Source organism: Entelurus aequoreus, linkage group LG20 (assembly GCF_033978785.1).
Source record: "Entelurus aequoreus isolate RoL-2023_Sb linkage group LG20, RoL_Eaeq_v1.1, whole genome shotgun sequence".
Taxonomy (NCBI): domain Eukaryota; kingdom Metazoa; phylum Chordata; class Actinopteri; order Syngnathiformes; family Syngnathidae; genus Entelurus; species Entelurus aequoreus.
The window spans coordinates 23,278,031-23,296,220 of NC_084750.1; the positions used below are offsets into that span (position 1 = coordinate 23,278,031).

The 18,190-nt window shown below is 37.5% G+C and overlaps 1 protein-coding gene across 1 annotated transcript in view; it reads left to right on the forward strand.

The window, feature by feature from the left end:
* LOC133636054 (regulation of nuclear pre-mRNA domain-containing protein 2-like) overlaps positions 1-18,190 on the forward strand; it is a 60,738-nt gene that overhangs the window by 23,633 nt on the left and 18,915 nt on the right. The window contains exons 2-3 of the mRNA XM_062029667.1: positions 16,825-16,954; positions 17,050-17,231. Of these exons, the coding sequence (XP_061885651.1) occupies positions 16,825-16,954; positions 17,050-17,231 (312 nt within the window). The remainder of the gene's footprint in view (positions 1-16,824; positions 16,955-17,049; positions 17,232-18,190) is intronic.

Below are 18,190 nucleotides of genomic sequence, written 5' to 3' on the forward strand. Positions count from 1 at the left end.
ATTGATGTTTATCTTTATTTTTGCACATTTTAGCAAATAAGCAATACTTTCACTTTTGTTGAAATGTTTACACTTTTGTTACAGAATATTTCGTTTTGCACTTTTTTGTATTGGATGTTTATCTTTATTTTTGCACATTTTAAAGCAAAATAAGCAATACTTTTACTTTTGAAATGCTTATACTATTGCAGAATATTAAGATTTGCACTGGATGTTTACTTTTATATTTGCACATTAAAAAGCAAATAAGCTACTTTTAATTTTGTTAAATGTTAAAAGTTTTAAATGTTTACATTGTTACAGAATATTTTGTCATGTTGTTGTCAATGTTGACTGAGTGGCCATACTTTTTTTTTTTGTAAATAAAAGCCATGCCTTTTGAAAAAACTGGCCTACTTTTATTTTTTCATCTTCATTTTAAATAAAATAAAATAAAAAATAATCGGTAAAAGGAAAAATAATCTATAGATGAATCGAAAAAATAATCTATAGATTAACCGATTAATCGAAAAAATAATCTATAGATTAATCGATAGAAAAATAATCGTTAGCTGCAGCCTTAACTGCACAGACTTCAAAGTAGGCAATAGATGGCAGTAAAAGCACATACCCATCTTCAAATTACTGTACTGTACTTAATAATAGACAATTATTTGTAAATACAGAAAGAAAAAACACCTTTTTGTCTGCTGTCTGTTCTGTTGTCCACAAGTTACAGATGTTCTCCATGTTTATATTGCCCTTAAAAAGTGTTTGTCCATCTGAAACATTTATGTTTTTACACATTCATCCCACACATTCGGAGCGTTTGTGAACTGTTCAGAGTAACTAATTTTTGTCAGTAAATGAAAGATGTTGAGAGATTATCACACTCATCCATGTAAATAGTGCCTCTTTGCTAGTTTATTATTGCAAATTAAAACATCTGTTTTTAATTCTCTTCACATGGATTAATAAGGATCGACTAAGTATATGAATATAAACTAGGAAATAAGTATGCCGGTGTGACTGAATGTTTATTTAAATGATGAAAAAGTGTATCTAAGCTGTGTCTTCAAGTTCTTAGCACCTACGGAAGTCAGAAAGGTTGGGTTGTGTTGGTCCTTTATAAGGTACAGTAACTTCATTACCCAGACACCTTAGCGATAGAGCGGACCTGGAAGGATAGACACAGTACAAACAGAGATAGGAGCGAGTACGAGTAATCCTTCAGAGTTGTAAATAAGTTCCCGCGTTATTTATTTTTCTCTAAGGTTATAATTTTGTTACGACCCAGAAGTCAGGCCATTCTTTTGTTTATTTTTGGGTATTTTTCCTGTGTTTTTGGCTTTACTTTCTGTTTTGCGCTTTTTTGTTGGTTCCACTTCCTGTTTTGTTTGTATTCTGTTGCAGTAGCTTTACTCTGCTTGTGAAGGCAGTTGCGAGTTGTTTGTATTGATTATCTCACCTGGTGTTAATGAGCACGAGAGGGCTAATAAACCAGTCTTTTTGTATTGTTGTATATTATTTTGTTTGAAGCTGTCCTTAAAGCTTACATTTTCAGGCACAGTTTTTCCCTCTGCTTTTTCTGTGCTATCCCTTGTGTGCTGTTTTTTTTTTTTTTTTTTTTTACTTTTGAGCATTAAATACTCTTTGCCTGCATGCTGCCTGCTGTATCCTACCTTTTTGAGGTCACAACCCCAGCTCCAAGGCGCTAACTTCAAAAGGTTTTATCTTTTGTTGAGAAAAAGTGTTGTACTTTCTTGTGTAGCAGGTTATAATTTGCTTTGTTTTAATTTGAGCTGTTTGCAAATGCACCAAAATCATTTAAATTCAATGTTTACAATAAATAGTTTGTATGTTCTAAATATCGAACATCATGTATTATTTTGACTGATCTTTTTTGTATGAATAGTTTTAGTTATACTGTGAAACATAAACTTTGAGTTAGGGCTGGGCGATATATCGAATATACTCGATATATCGCGGTTTGTCTCTGTGCGATGTAGAAAATGACTATTTCGTGAGTATTCGAGTATACGTTCTCACACCGTTGCTTTTAGCTGCGGGCATTACACTGCAGGCGTTTCTCAATCCTTTTTGTCTCTCCTTCTCACAGAGACATAAAACAAGCGCACTTCCTTACATACGTCACATACTGTCGCACGTGCAACGTCATACGCCCTCGCAGAGCAGAGAGGTAGTGGAATGGGTAACGTTACCTGTGGTGCAAGCAGAGAGGTGTGAGTGGTAATATGAGAGAAAGAAGGTGCGATTCTGGTAACAAATGGAGGAAGAAGAATTCATTCCCCAGAAAAACAGCACGGGGTCCATCGTCTGGCGGTGGTTTGGCTTCAAGCGTGAAGATGTTGAACAGACAACCGTAGTATGTAAAGTATGCGGCAAAAGCGTTTCTACAAAAAGTAGCAGCACTACTAATTTGTAGCATCATTTGAAAAGTCACCTGCTAGAGAATATAGTGCTTGAAACTCTGCACGTCAACATCTCCGGCCAGTGCCACACCCAACAAAATGCAGAAGCAACCAATGGGTCATTGAAGCACTGACCCATTGAGGCTGGCGTCTTCCAGATCAACACCGTATGAAAAAAAAAAAAAGGCAAAAACAGGAGATAACGTCCACAGGAACCTACCACATAGCGAAGGACATACACTATTTGATTGCCTATTATGCAGCTAATTTTTATTTGACAACTTTTGAAATATCTTGTCACATCATGCACAAAAAATGCACTTATTTTGTTTTAAAATATTGTAGTGGTGTTCTGTACAAAAAGTGCACTTTAATTTAGTGTTTTAAAATGTCATCTCAGTGACATCATGCACAAAAGTGCACTAATAGCTTGTTTTAAAATGTCTCTGACAATCTTGCACTTTCTGTTTTGAAATGACATGAATGTTTGTCTTAATAACTGTTTAATAAATACAGTTTTGGTAAATTGACTTAGTTGTGATTACCCTCTCTGCATGAAAGTTTAAAATGAGCATATATTAATGCAGTATGAACAAGAATGTTTTAATGTAGACACAGAATCATCGTACTGCTGTGATTATATGCATCAAGTGTTCATTCAAGGCTAAGGAAAAATATCGAGATATATATTGTGTATCGTGACATGGCCTAAAAATATCGAGATATTAATAAAAGGCCATATCGCCCAGCCCTACGTTGAGTGATAAATGTAGAATCCATACGAGCAGAAATGCTTTAGACGGCTAGTAGACCAAGCTGCAATTGTACTTCCGGTTCATAGCTCAGTCTAAACAGAAGGGCAATGCAGCACCTGCAGTGAGTAAACTTGTCCATATATACCATCTATGGCAGGGGTGTCAAACTCAAATACATAGTGGGCCAAAATTTAAAACTAGACAAAGCCGCGGGCCAAGGTTGAACAAATTAACCTTTTAATAGGGACCCAAACAAGTTTTGCATTGAATATTGAACAAGCAAGGCTTATATAATATAGTGACATGCAAAATCGAGTTTCAAATAATAATAATAATAATTAAAAAATATCAATGGCATATCAAATAAAATTTAAATAAAAATTGAATGCCTCTTTTTCTATTTGTAGCCTTCTGAGGTAAATATCAAAATAAACTTTTTCCACAGGCTAACAATACATTTGAAAATAAAATAACAATGAATCAAACATTCAAGCCTTGAAGTAGCAAGAGAAAGTGCATGAATAAAACGTTAATAATTGCTCAGTTTGCTACACTGATTTGCTTTAACACTGAATATGGAACAAGCAACGCTTATATAACTTAATAGTGCAAAATCAACTTTCAAAAAACAAACGAAAAAACATCAATAGTATATTAAATAAAATTTAAATAAAAAATGTAATGCCTCGTTTCTATTTGCAGCCTTTTGAGGTAAATATCAACATTAACTTGGTGGGCGGGGCCGGGGTTTGGTGGTAGCGGGGGTGTATATTGTAGCGTCCCGGAAGAGTTAGTGCTGCAAGGGGTTCTGGGTATTTGTTCTGTTTGTTACGGTGCGGATGTTCTCCCAAAATGTCTTTGTCATTCTTGTTTGGTGTGGGTTCACAGTGTGGCGTATATTTGTAACAGTGTTAAAGTTGTTTATACGGTACCCTCAGTGTGACCTGTATGGCTGTTGATCAAGTATGCCTTGCATTCACTCGTGTGTGTGTGTGTAAAAGCCGCATATATTATGTGACTGGGCCAGCACGCTGTTTGTATGGAGGAAAAGCGGACGTGACGACAGGTTGTAGAGGATGTTGAAGGCAGTGCCTTTAAGGCCCGCCTCCAATAATGTTGTCCGGGTGGAAATCGGGAGAATGGTTGCCCCGGGAGATTTTCGGGAGGGGCACTGAAATTCGGGAAAATCGGGAGGGTTGGCAAGTATTGAGTATTAGCGGTGAATGCGGTGTTACAGCAACACCGCCGCTGTATAATACCGGTGGGCCAGTACATTACCGGCGGGCCAGCTCTAATGTAAATTTGATATTGCCTCAAGGGCCAAATGAAATTACACTGACACCCATGATCTATGGCACCATTAACACACCTATTCCTTATGGCCACACTTGTGTATATTATACACACACACTCACACAATTCTGTTCTTGTCTTTTACAATTATTGTGAACCATAGGCAAAATTTAAAAAATTACCAAATGCCTCATCTACATCAGGGGTGTCAAACTCATTTTAGCTCAGGCACCGCATGGAGGAAAATCTATTCCCACGTGGGCCGAACGGGTAACATCATGGCACAATAACTTAAAAATACAACTGCGACAACTTTAGACTGTTTTTTGTTTTCAAATGTAAAATGAAAATTTACATATCACAAATACTCCTTGACAAAACACTTCAAGTTAGTTGAAAATTCTGACAAAAAAATTGGTGCACATTCAAAAACACCATGAAGAACACAATAAACTTGGACTTAATCTCAGTGTATTTACAAAGCAATGTAATTTAAAGTCCCAGCCCATCTAGGATGGAACAAAATAAAGCATAAATAAAAACGCTTCTATGTAACAACTACCTCATTTGTCATTTCCACTTTTCACTTTCTTTAAATTTGCACAGAAGACAATCATTTTCACAGAACTATATCAATGTGCAGTGTCTCATGCAGCATTTTAAGTTGGGTTACCAATTGTTTGTTTTACTTCTGTTTGTTTTATGTTGGGTCTAGGGGGAGGAGGCCTTTTGTCGTCCTACTACATTCAGCAGTCCTCAAACGCCTCCGTCTCTTTTCCTCTGAGGAAAGATCAATCCTCATCAATGCTGTTCTAAGAGAGCACAGCTTGTTGGATCCATGTGCACAATTAAATATCTTAGTTGCTCAGACACTAATGTGTTTATTTCAGTTTGGATTGGGGTATGTTGTTTTATTGTGGGGAAACATGTTGATGTTTTCGTGTTTGCATTTGAGCTAGCGAGCTAGCACCAGTCAGTGCATAAGTTTATCAAAATGCAGTTATCAGTCTTGTTTTTTTCGATAATTTTAATTTAAAAGACTTAATACTAACCGTCGGGAGTTTTGCTGCGGTCATCTTTCTTGCCGTTTTTGTTACATCCGTACAATACAGTCTTGTTCTCCCAGTAGAAAGTCTAAACACCTTCCCTTACAAAGACAGTACTTTTGATTGGACCCCTCTGTGATTTACCCTCTGCCCTGTTACCACATGCTACTGTGATTGGGTAGATTCCCAACTTGATCCGCCCGCCGAAAGACTAAATGAAATACGATTGGATTTCGTCTCTGTCAACATTTTTGTCTCGTTTTTATTCGTTGACTGAATTGTCAATTAATTTCGTCGTTGTTTTCATGTACGTGCATTTGTTGTAATTCGTCCTATAATAGTCATGGAAAAATAAGTTGTTGATGATAACTATGATGAAAATTCTTAGTCAACAGCAATAATTACCATTAGGCCCTTTTCCAACCTCTGGTTCCTGGATGTTGAGGTTCCTGTAGAGATGTGTGGTTTGTGTATCCACCGCATATCACAGTTCTGGGTAGTTTGTACTAATCAGGCTGATGACGTATGGAAGAGTGGTTACACACTGATACCATGTAAATAAATTAATAAACAATATTACTATTATTATACTGACCTGCTCAGTGGCCTTGTGGTTAGAGTGTCCGCCCTGAGATTGGTAGGTTTTGAGTTCAAACCCCGGCCGAGTCATACCAAAGACTATAAAAATGGGACCCATTACCTCCCTGCTTGGCACTCAGCATCAAGGGTTGGAATTGAGGGTTAAATCACCAAAATGATTCCCGAGCGCGGCCACCGCTGCTGCTCACTGCTCCCCTCACCTCCCAGGGGGTGGAACAAGGGGATGGGTCAAATGCAGAGGGTAATTTCACCACACCTAGTGTGTGTGTGACTATCAGAGGTGTGGAATCGAGTCACATGACTTGGACTCGAGTCAGACTCGAGTCATGAATTTGATGACTTTAGACTCGACTTGACAAAATGTAAAGAGACTTGCAACTCGACTTAGACTTTAACATCAATGACTTGTGACTTCACTTGGACTTGAGGCTTTTGACTTGACATGACTTGCTACTTTCCCCAAAACCCAAACCTTAAAAAGTTATTTGGGAGCGCTCCGTATCTTTCATTTTATACGTCTGTGTCTATCAGCGTGTGTGCTGCGTGTCAGCTGGTGTGCTGTCAGTACAACAGCCAATCAAATTAAATCTACGCTGTTTTCATCCCACAGCTCTCATCCAATCAAATTGCAGGACAACCACCGAACAAGAGTTGTCAAACAATGCGGCAGTGAGAAACAATTATGCCAAAGTTGGTTTCGTTCGGGTATAAAAACTACGACTTGGTCAACAAAAAACGAATTGCCGTATGCAAATCACGCAGTTCGAATATTACAGACGAAGACGCAACAACTTCCAACTTCGTTCGACATTTGAAGTTGCACAAAGAAGGGTACGTTTTGAATGTAAGATAACGTTTATTGGCTAAGTAACATTACTTTTATTTGCTGTGTAGTTAAATCAGTGAGGCTGTAAACTCACTGCTAACGTCATAACCATAGACATCTTATAAGGGTACGCAGCATCGAGCGCTACTGCCTACTGGCGCAGACGAGACGCGGAGCCGCCATCTTGGAGTGGTGATCCGCTCCACTCAGTGCAATTCATTTGGCAGGAGCAATGAACTGTCAGCAAATTTAATTAATCTTACCTCACTGAATACCACTGATTTTCACGCGGTTTTTTTGTCATACGTGTAGCTATGATAACGGACACATGTTTTGGCGTTTTTATTATTCATAGTTTGCTTAACAGTAATATAATATTCTTATACGCTATAAGTGACCAGACGTCCGAGATCAAAACTGGGAAAATAATCCCAGAGAAGAGGGAAAAAAACGGTCAGCTATTTTTAAGTTGAAGAAACAATATGATTAGATTATATATACATGCGTATATCCTACATAAACAATGTATGAATACATTAGATATCTATATATTTTAGGGACCTATAGACTGTAACTCTGTTGCTGCAGCAGCAGAGAGTTTATTCTGTCTTGACACTTTGTATTGATATTTTGTATTACATTCTTCCCTTAAATGATAATGTTTACAGTGATTGTTTTATATCTATTTTTTATGTATGTCGCTTTGGATAAAAGCGTCTGCCAAATACTTCAACATATATAAACACCTGAAAGTCTTTATATCAGCTAAAACCACCAATCTGTTTCACTGGATTCAGAATAAAACCAAATGCTGTCTTACCCAACAATGTTAGTATTTGAATATTGTTACTTGAAGACTTATTCCTGGTTACAATTATACTGTTAAGAAAGTATTGTCTTATACTTTGCCTAAAATGAGAATGCATCATAATCAGTGGCGGCTGGTGAATTTTGTTTTAGGTGGGGCTGAAAGTTTGTAAACCAAACCCCTGTAGGGGTGTCATCCTCCCCCAGAAGATTTCTTTGTGATTCTCACATACAAATATTGAAGATCTTTGTTCCTTCTCAACTTTGTGGTAATGTTATTTTCATAAAATACAACCAATAGTATGTTAATGTTTGTTTTTGCAAATGTGTTTATTCTGTAAAGGAATGAGTTAAATGTTTAAAATTGTTTAAATTATTAAAATGACTGGTTAATAGTGCTATTATGAATTGCAATGTCAGCACCATTTTTTTTCCTGCAATTTCAAATGCACTTGTTTTAATAAATAAATACAGCGTTTTAAAAGCATACACAATCTGTGTAAAAATATTAGTCTGTGGTTAAAAGGACTTGAAAGGACTCGAAACTCAAAATGCAGGACTTGGGACTTGACTTGAGACTTTCTAGTCTTGACTTTGGACTTGACTCGGGACTTGCCTGTCTTGACTCGGGACTTGACTCGAGACTTGAGGGCAAAGACTTGAGACTTACTTGTGACTTGCAAAGCAATGACTTGGTCCCACCTCTGGTGACTATCAGTGGTACTTTAACTTAATTAGGTAATAGTTATTTTACTAAAAAGTAAGTAAATTAAATACGAAGCAGTCATATACAAAATGACATGATTTATAAAATAAAGTGTACAGAATTGTTTGTAAAAAAGCTTTTGTCTGCAATGTCCAACAGTTAGAAAGTCGTCTTCTTGGTAAATGGTGAATTCCTGACGGTCAGGTGATTCATTTTAGTCCATTTCAGCTGTAAATTACAATTTATAAACAATAAATGTCAGTGTTTATCTCACGCCGACAACACGAATACAACGGCTTTAGCTTGTTAGTATTAGCATTCTGTTCACTCTGGTTGAGGCTAATAACTACACAAAAGGAGTATCACTGACTACTTTTACAACAAGTAATAAAGTATATAGTTAATACCGTATTCTTCGGACCATAGGGCGCACTGGATTAAAAGGCGCACTACTGATGAGCGGGTCTATTCAGGTCTTTTTTCATACAAAAGGCGCACCAGATTATAAAGCGCAATTAAGGGGTCATGTGATTTTTTTTCCAAAAATTTAAAACACTATCTTGTGGTCCACATAACATGCAACGGTGGTTCTTTGGTCAAAATATTGCCTAAATTGTTTTACAGACCATTTTCAAGCTTTCTGAGCCTCTCTTCAAGATGCGCCGTTATGTGGGTGGTCTGAATTACGTGGCTCACCTTCGGCAACGTCTTCTCCCAGCCATCTTTGTTGTAGCGGTGTAGCGTGCAAGGACGGGAGTGGAAGAAGTGTCAAAAGATGGAGCTAACTGTTTAAATGACATGCAGACTTTACTTAAATCAATAACGGAGCAGCATCTTCTCATCCATGGCTCAATAATGCAACATCAACACCGTAAATGTGTCCCGTGAAAAACCATCCGACCGAAACCCTCTAATAACTAAAGTTCCTTGGGTGAATTACGTAAACCCACTACAGTTTTTAGCATTTTGATAGCTCGTCTACTGACAGATATAAGTAAGAACTATACGCTATTTTATATTAGAAATGGCAACAGTGGAATATGAATGCCACATAAGAAGATGATAGAGGAAAAAGAAGGAGCCTCTGACTACGGTGTCGACACGGACTACAATTGCAGACGTGCGCACATTTTCAGGACTTATGCAGTTCCCAAATACACATCAGCAGGTACCAGAAGGTAAGAAAAGTAGGTTTTGCATAATATTGCGAAACAAAACGCCAAGTAATATGTCTGCTAATAGGTGCCATTTTGTGGTCCTTATACACACACCGTAATAATACCCGTATGTTTAATGCGCCGACAATCCATCAAGCGGTGCGGCTTAATAGTTCACAGAAGTCGTACTAAAAACATTTTGACAGATTTTTGAGCGCCGTGTGTTATGTTCTATATTCTCAATGGAACATTTAAAGTTTTGGTGTCGTTTACTGCCATCATATTGCAGTCTACACGTATGTCTTATGTGTGACTGCCATCTACTGGTCACACTCATCATTACACCATGTACCAAATAAAATTGCTTCGAGGTCAGTAAGCACAACCAGAATTATGCCGTACATTAGGCGCACTGGGTTATAAGGCGCACTGTCAATTTTTTCCAAAAATGAAAGGATTTTAAGTGCACCTTATAGTTCGAAAAATATGGTAATTAATCACATTTACCTTTGTTCCACTCGTGTACTGCCTCCTTTATTTCACATTTATCCAACAAAGTCAGAATACTAAGCAGCTGAGGTCCCCGCTTCGAGCTTCATACTACTCCGTAAATGCGTTTAAGAGAGATTGTCCATTTCTCGTAGCGAAATTAAGATTGTAAAAAAATAAACTGTAAATAGTTTAAAGACAACAGCTGAGTAAAAACACCGCAAGATAGTTTCACTGATCAGCGTTCTTCAGCACACAGATGCCCCACCAAAGTTCCTGCATTTCGAAAGCTCCTTTCTTTCTTCTTTCTCTCAGTTGTCAAGCTTGTTGTAATAGAAATACACACAAAATAAGAAATAAACAAGTCGTCGCGCATCTTCCAATGGCGGTTGTCTGCTTGAAAGAGAAGTTATAGGAACGCCCCCAATTGTGTTCAACCAATCAGCGTTCGACAGCACAGCCCGCCCCCTAAAAGGTTCCTGGTCGCTTGGAAAAGTCCCACCTAGCTCGGAGGAAGTCCGAAAGGTTCCTAAAGAACTACATTTACCCGGGTAGTTTTTTGTGGAAACACAGGGGGAACTTTATTTACTTTAAGTTCCCGCGGTGGAAAAGGGCCTATGGTCTACATCATTTTCACTGTACACAATGTCCCAACTTTGTGCTCTCAGATCATTCTTAAAAGCAATCATACTTTTCTCTGTGCATAGTCTTCCATGTGTTTTTTGTCATTCATGTTCTTCTTCTTGTTGTTTTCGTAATAGGTTGTGTAAACTGGTAGATAATCACTGATGTCAGATTATAGTAGACCACTTGTTGTATTATTTTCATGAGTAAAAAAAATGATCAATAAACGTGGCACAGTGTCCTGTGATTCTGCTTGGCTTTGTAATTTTAGGATTAAAAACTCGGGCTATACATTGTATTTCTGAAGTCATCAATAATCTTTCTTATTAGGGCTAAGGAGGTCAATACTGGACTCACAACATAAGAAAATTAAATTTTGACTGATTTCTGTAAAAGTTGCCTTAATCCAATCCGCAAACATTTCATTCACTTATGTTCTTTGTATACATCAACATGTTTTCTTTTTTAATGGTCATACTTTCTAAGATATTATTAATTGCAAATTACATCCTTTTCCCCACTTTCATCACTTACGCCGCGACTCCGCTGGTTGTTTCTGCTGATGTAGTTTAGTTCATATCCTTCTCGATCAAAATCTATTCATTTTTTATCATTGATCCATGTTTCTGAGACAGCAATCAATTTGAAGGGTTTCTTGAATTGTTTAAAAAACATGCTATGTTTTTAGTTTGCATACAAGCTTCTTCCAATATTAATTCATACCAGGGTTGTCCCAATACCAAAATGTATTTCGATACTTTTCGATATTTTTTGGTACTTTTCTAAATAAAGGGGACCACAAAAAATAGATTGGCTTTATTTTAACAAAAAATATTACGGTACATTAAACATACAGTATGTTTCTTATTGCAATTCTGTCCTTAAATAAAATACTGAACATACTAGACAACTTATCTTTTAGTAGTAAGTAAGCAAATAAAGGCTCCTAATTTAGCTGCTGACATATGCGGTAACATATGGTCATTTTCCATTCTATTATTTTGTCAACATTATTAAGGACAAGTGGTAGAGAATTAATTATTAATCTACTTTTTCATTTACTGTTAATATTTGCTTACTTTCTATTTTAACTTGTTCTATCTAAACTTATGTTAAAATGTAATAATCACTTATTCTTCTGTTGTTTGGATGCTTGACATTAGTTTTGAATGAGACCACAAATTTGGGTATCGATCCGTTACCAAGTAGTTACGGTCCTCATGTGTCCAGGGACGTATTTTCAAAAGAAAAAAATATTTTGTGAGGCTTAAAAAATATTGATGCAATCATAGTAGTATACGCTCTTGTACTTGGTATCATTACAGTGGATGTCAAGTCTAGATCCACCCATTGCGTTTGTTTATATTGTGACGCCGGTGAGCTACGGTGTGTGATGAATCACGTTTAGCTATTCCTCATCCTGCAGGTATAGTACTTGTAAGAAACTTACTTTATTTGTCGCCATGGAGGCGAAGATTAGTGATTGAGAAGTAGCTAAAAACTGCAGACTGCGGCTGGGCTTTAGCCGCTGGATAGCTAGCCATGTCTCTTCCTGAGGGCGTTTCAGTGTTATAGCTTCACCTTTATCGTTAGTTTTTAAGACAAAATGCGTCCATTCTCCCTTTTCTGTCTACACACTCTGTCTGCTAGTAAGTACTCCGTGATTGTGCGTTGCCGAACATGCTCCTATGCTCGTAAAACCAGCAATGTCACGACGTGACGACGCAACTTCATGCCCGTTAAAAAAAAAAAAGGGGCGAATCGGGGTCCGGTACTTTTTAGAGGCGGTATAGTACCAAATATGATTCATTAGTATTGGGGTACTATACTTAACCTACATCACCTAATTCATACAAAATAAATAATTTACAGTTAGTTGTCAGATTTAATGTTGCTGTTGATAATGAAGATGTTTTAAAATGTACACATTACTATTTCCCGATTATGATGCTACGTACGCTGTTAACACCATTGCTACCTGCAAATGTGCAGCATCTTTAATAACAATACAGATGAGCTAATTTCAAGTTAAAGTATCGATCCGCCGGCCACACCGCTGTAGCAGATAAACTGCTAATGCTATGTGAGCTGGCAGCTGTAGCAAACTGTGCAGACTCGTCACTTGGGGCCTCCGGCAGTACGGCAGTTTGTAGGTTTCTCTCCACCGGGATCTGCTCGTTTCATTCTTTGAGAACATTCTGACACAAGTAGGTTTTTTTTTCAAACTCAGGCTTCAATATTGCTTTATTTCAGCTTTTATATCTTTAATTTGTATATTTGTTGGTGTAAACAGAATGGGGTTGGGCGATATGGCGAAAAACTGTTTTTTATAACCTATGGAAAGTAAGGACGAGGAGAAAAATGTATTAAATGTAAACATTCTTATTTCAAATGTAACCTTCCTCTGATTATAATCCCCTCGGTAACAAGGCAGATAGGAAAATAAATTTCAACACAAGCATGGAAAACACTTAATGTAATCACAATTATACAATCCCATTGAACACTTTGATTGATTGATTGATTGACAAGTTTATTGACATCTTAAAGACTTAACAATAACCTCTTTAAAATGAACGTGCAAAAAAAAGCAATACGTAAAAACTGTGTGACAAAATAGTGCAAAGTGTGAAAATGTAAACAGTAGCTTGGTTTCCATTACCCCTTTAAATGCGCAAAACCTAAACATCGCAATAAGAAACAGTTAATGGAAACACACATAAAAAAAAAACCTCAAATTTTGCTAAAAAAATGTTGTGCTCTCAAAGAGGTGGTTTTTGAGACCTTTCGATCAAGTTTTTCGCAAAAGCCTGATGGAAACACTTTTTTTGCATTCAGAGGGCACCTAAACATCCAACTGGTGGGGCGCCAATGCAGGACAACTCGGTCAGACAAGTCGCCTAGTTCTCACTTTGAATGGTCGCCCGAGGCGAGCAAGGCGGCACCGCCTCACCGGGCCTCCTCGCGGGTCCCTTCCCTGCAATAGAGGCAAGCCCAAATGCTCGAACAATGTCAAAGGGGCCGTTAGGACGTAGCCTTTGAGCGATCACTCGCTGCCTTTGTCTTCTATTGACATCACGGCAACAGCAGTGGTTGCAATATCTTCCTCAAAGTGGTGTCTCGCGGGATGAGATTTTACGATAATTATTTATTAATTATTATCATTATTAGAGATGTCCGATAATATCGGACTGCCGATATTATCGGCCGATAAATGCTGTAAAATGTAATATCGGATATTATTGGTATCGGTTTCAAAATTATCGGTATCGGTTTCAAAAAGTAAAATGTATTACTTTTTAAAACGCCGCTGTGTACACGGACGTAGGGAGAAGTACAGAGCGCCAATAAACCTTAAAGGCACTGCCTTTCCGTGCCGGCCCAATCACATAATATTAAGATAAAGTACCAATGATCTACGGCTTTTCACACACACAAGGTAATGCAAGGCATACTTGGTCAACAGCCATACAGGTCACACTGAGGGTGACGGTATAAACAACTTTAACACTGTTACAAATATGCGCCTCACTGTGAACCCACACCAAACAAGAATGACAAACACATTTCAGGAGAACATCCGCACCGTAACACAACATAAACACAACAGAACAAATACCCAAAACCCCTTGCATCACTAACTCTTCCGGGCCGCTACAATATACATCATGCATGTCCCAAATTCCAAGCTGCTGTTCTGAGGTGTGTTAAAAAAAATAATGCGCTTTGTGACCTCAATAATAAATATGGCAGTGCCATGTTGGCATTTTTTTCCTTAACTTGAGTTGATTTTAGGGATGTCCCGATCCAGGTTTTTGCACTTCCGATCCGATCCGATGTTGTTTTTGCACTTCCGATCCGATACCGATACTGGCCGATACTGGCCTTATCCGAGCATGTATTAAAGTTTAAAGTTATTTAGCCTACTTAGTTGTCAGATTCATGTTGAAAAGGGTTTTAGTACTCTTGATAACAACTAGCCAGCTGAATTAGGTGAGTTTGAATAATACACAATGGCGATGTTGACGTGCGGAGTTTCAAACACTCTTCATTTTCTAGCAGGGGACTTTTCAAATGATGCTACATATTAGCAGTAATGCTACTTTTTATAGCAACACTTTTGCCCCACACTTGACAAATTACGGTTGTCTGTTCGACATATTCCCACTTGAAGCCAAACCACCGCCAGACGATGGACCCCCTGCTGTTTTTCTTGGGAATTAATCAATTCTTCCTTCATTATTACCGCTCACACGGCTACGCTAGCATCACAGCTAACGTTAGCCATGCTGCTACCTCTCTGCAGGGAGAGTGCGTATACGTATGTGACGTATGAGGTGACAGTATGTGACGTGTGTAAGAAGGTGCGCTTGCTGTCTGTGAGAAGCAGACACAAGAAGGAGTGGGAAGAGCCTGTCGTGTAAGGCCAGCAGCTAAAAGCAACTGCGTGAGGACGTATACTCGACTGTGTTGAAGGTGTGCTGGAAAATGCGGAACGGAAATTAGGGCGCAACAGAAAAGTGGAATGTATTATTTAAATCGGTGCGTTGGAAAACACGAACCGGATTTTTTTTTAAACTGGATCTGGATCGGCATTTTCCCATGCCTTGCCGATACGCATTTTTTGGCAAATATCGGCGGCCGATCCGATCCAAATATCGGATCGGGACATCCCTAGTTGATTTATTTTGGAAAACCTTGTTACATTGTTTAATGCATCCAGCGGGGCATCACAACAAAATTAGGCATAATAATGTGTTAATTCCACGACTGTATATATCGGTATCGGTTGATATCGGTATCAGTAATTAAGAGTTTGACAATATCGGATATCGGCAAAAACGCCATTTTCGGACATCTCTATTTATTATTGGTAATTTTTAAAACCTTTATTTTGTTAGCGCAGTCAGACCAGATGTGGCGCGCCGGGCTATTATTGTGAAGGGGGCAAGTGTGCTGTGCTGTTGTTCTCAGTTTCTTGAGTAAAGAAAGGACTTGAGGCTGTTTAAAAAATAAAATAAAAAAGAGCCAGAAACTCTCAAGTTGTGGCTGCATGATCGCGAGAAGCTATAATCAAAATCTGATTAATTGTCCAGCCCTAGGCCCTGGGCCCCTCTGTAATAGAAAAGTTGGGCCCCGAGGTCAAAACGGTTAAGAACCTTTGCTCTGAAGCAGTGGTTCTCAAATGGGGGTACGCGTACCCCTGGGGGTACTTGAAGGTATGCCAAGGGGTACGTGAGATTTTTTTTAAATATTCTAAAAATAGCAACAATTCAAAAATCCTTTATAAATATATTAATTGAATAATACTTCAACAAAATATGAATGTAAGTTCATAAACTGAACATCAAATCAAGTAGGCTATTCCATTCATGACCATAAAGCCAGAGTTTCCCCCATGCCATGATGGTTTGACCCTCACTAAAATGTCTGTCAAAAAGAACTGTGAAAAGAAATGCAATATTCAATGTTGACAGCAAGATTTTTTGATGTTAAAGATTTATTTTTTTGTGAAGAAATGTTGAGAATTAAGTTCATGAATCCAGACGGATCTCTATTACAATCCCCAAAGAGGGCACTTTAAGTTGATGATTACTTCTATGTGTAGAAATCTTTATTTATAATTGAATCACTTGTTTATTTTTCAACAAGTTTTTAGTTATTTTTATATCTTTTTTTTCCAAATAGTTCAAGAAAGACCACAACAAATGAGCAATATTTTGCACTGTTATACAATTTAATAAATCAGAAACCGATGACATAGTGCTGTATTTTACTTCTTTATCTCTTTTTTTCAACCAAAAATGCTTTGCTCTGATTAGGGGGTACTTGAATTAAAAAAATGTTCACAGGGGGTACATCACTGAAAAAAGGTTGAGAACCACTGCTCTAAAGCATAGCAATTAGCACAGACACAGTTAAAAGCCTGTGAGCTGGGGCACTCGTAAACTGAGAGACATTCACTTGAATTTAATACTTTAGATGTGAAGTAGCCAAGATGTTGCTGAAAAAGGACTGGTGGTGTTTGTTAATATTTTTCTTCATGTGTGGTTCCTTCATGTTTAGCTGATTCTCCATATTTCTTTCCTTGCCTTCTGGATGTCTTATAGCGGACAACAGTCATCGTTTGAATCTCTTCTACCTGGCCAATGACGTTATACAGAACTGCAAAAGAAAGAATGCCATCGCGTTCCGTCCTGCCTTTGCAGAGGTCCTTCCAAACGCCGTTCTGCTCATCAAGTAGGCAACAGACCTTTTTGATCCTTGTGTTGACGTGCTGAATCTGCATCCCAACAGGTTGCTAATGTTTGTTTGGTTTTTTTCCGTGCCGTCAGAGACCCGAAGGTCCGTAAGTCGGTGGAGAGGATCTTTTCAATCTGGGAGGAACGCAGTGTGTATAGCGAAGAGCTCCTCACGCAGTTGAAAACCAACCTAAACAAGAAGGAAAAGGAGCGGGAGAAGCCGAAGGAAAAAGTGAAAGAGAAAGAAAAAGAAAAAGAGACACCACCTACCAATGGTGAGTGTACAGCATTGCTATTCAACTGCTATACATTTGTTCAACTTTAGTTATATTCGTGGTGTTCCTCAAGGTTTCATTTTAAGGTCCTCTCTTTTTCATTGTTTAGGCCCAGGGTGTCCAAACCTTTTGACTTGGGGGCCGCATTGGGCTAAACAATTTTGTTTGAGGGTCGAAAGCCAACTGCATGTAAAGCAACCATTTATATATATATATATATATATATATATATATATATATATATATATATATATATATATATATATATATATATATATATATATATATATATATATATATATATATATATATATATATATATATATATATATATATATATATATATATATATATAAGTTTGGGGTCACCCAAACAATTTTGTGCAATAGCCTTCATTTCTAAGAACAAGAATAGACTGTCCAGTTTCAGATGAAAGTTCTCTTTTTCTGGCCATTTTGAGCGTTTAATTGACCCCACAAATGTGATGCTCCAGAAACTCAATCTGCTCAAAGGAAGGTCAGTTTTGTAGCTTCTGTAATGAGCTAAACTGCTTTCAGATGTGTGAACATGATTGCACAAGGGTTTTCTAATAATCAATTAGCCTTCTGAGCCAATGAGCAAACACATTGTACCATTAGAACACTGGAGTGATAGTTGCTGGAAATGGGCCTCTATACACCTATGTAGATATTGCACCAAAAACCAGACATTTGCAGCTAGAATAGTCATTTACCACATTAGCAATGTATAGAGTGTATTTCTTTAAAGTTAAGACTAGTTTAAAGTTATCTTCATTGAAAAGTACAGTGCTTTTCCTTAAAAAATAAGGACATTTCAATGTGACTCCAAACTTTTGAACGGTAGTGTGTATATATATATATATATATATATATATATATATATATATATATATATATATATATATATATATATATATATATATATATATATATATATAT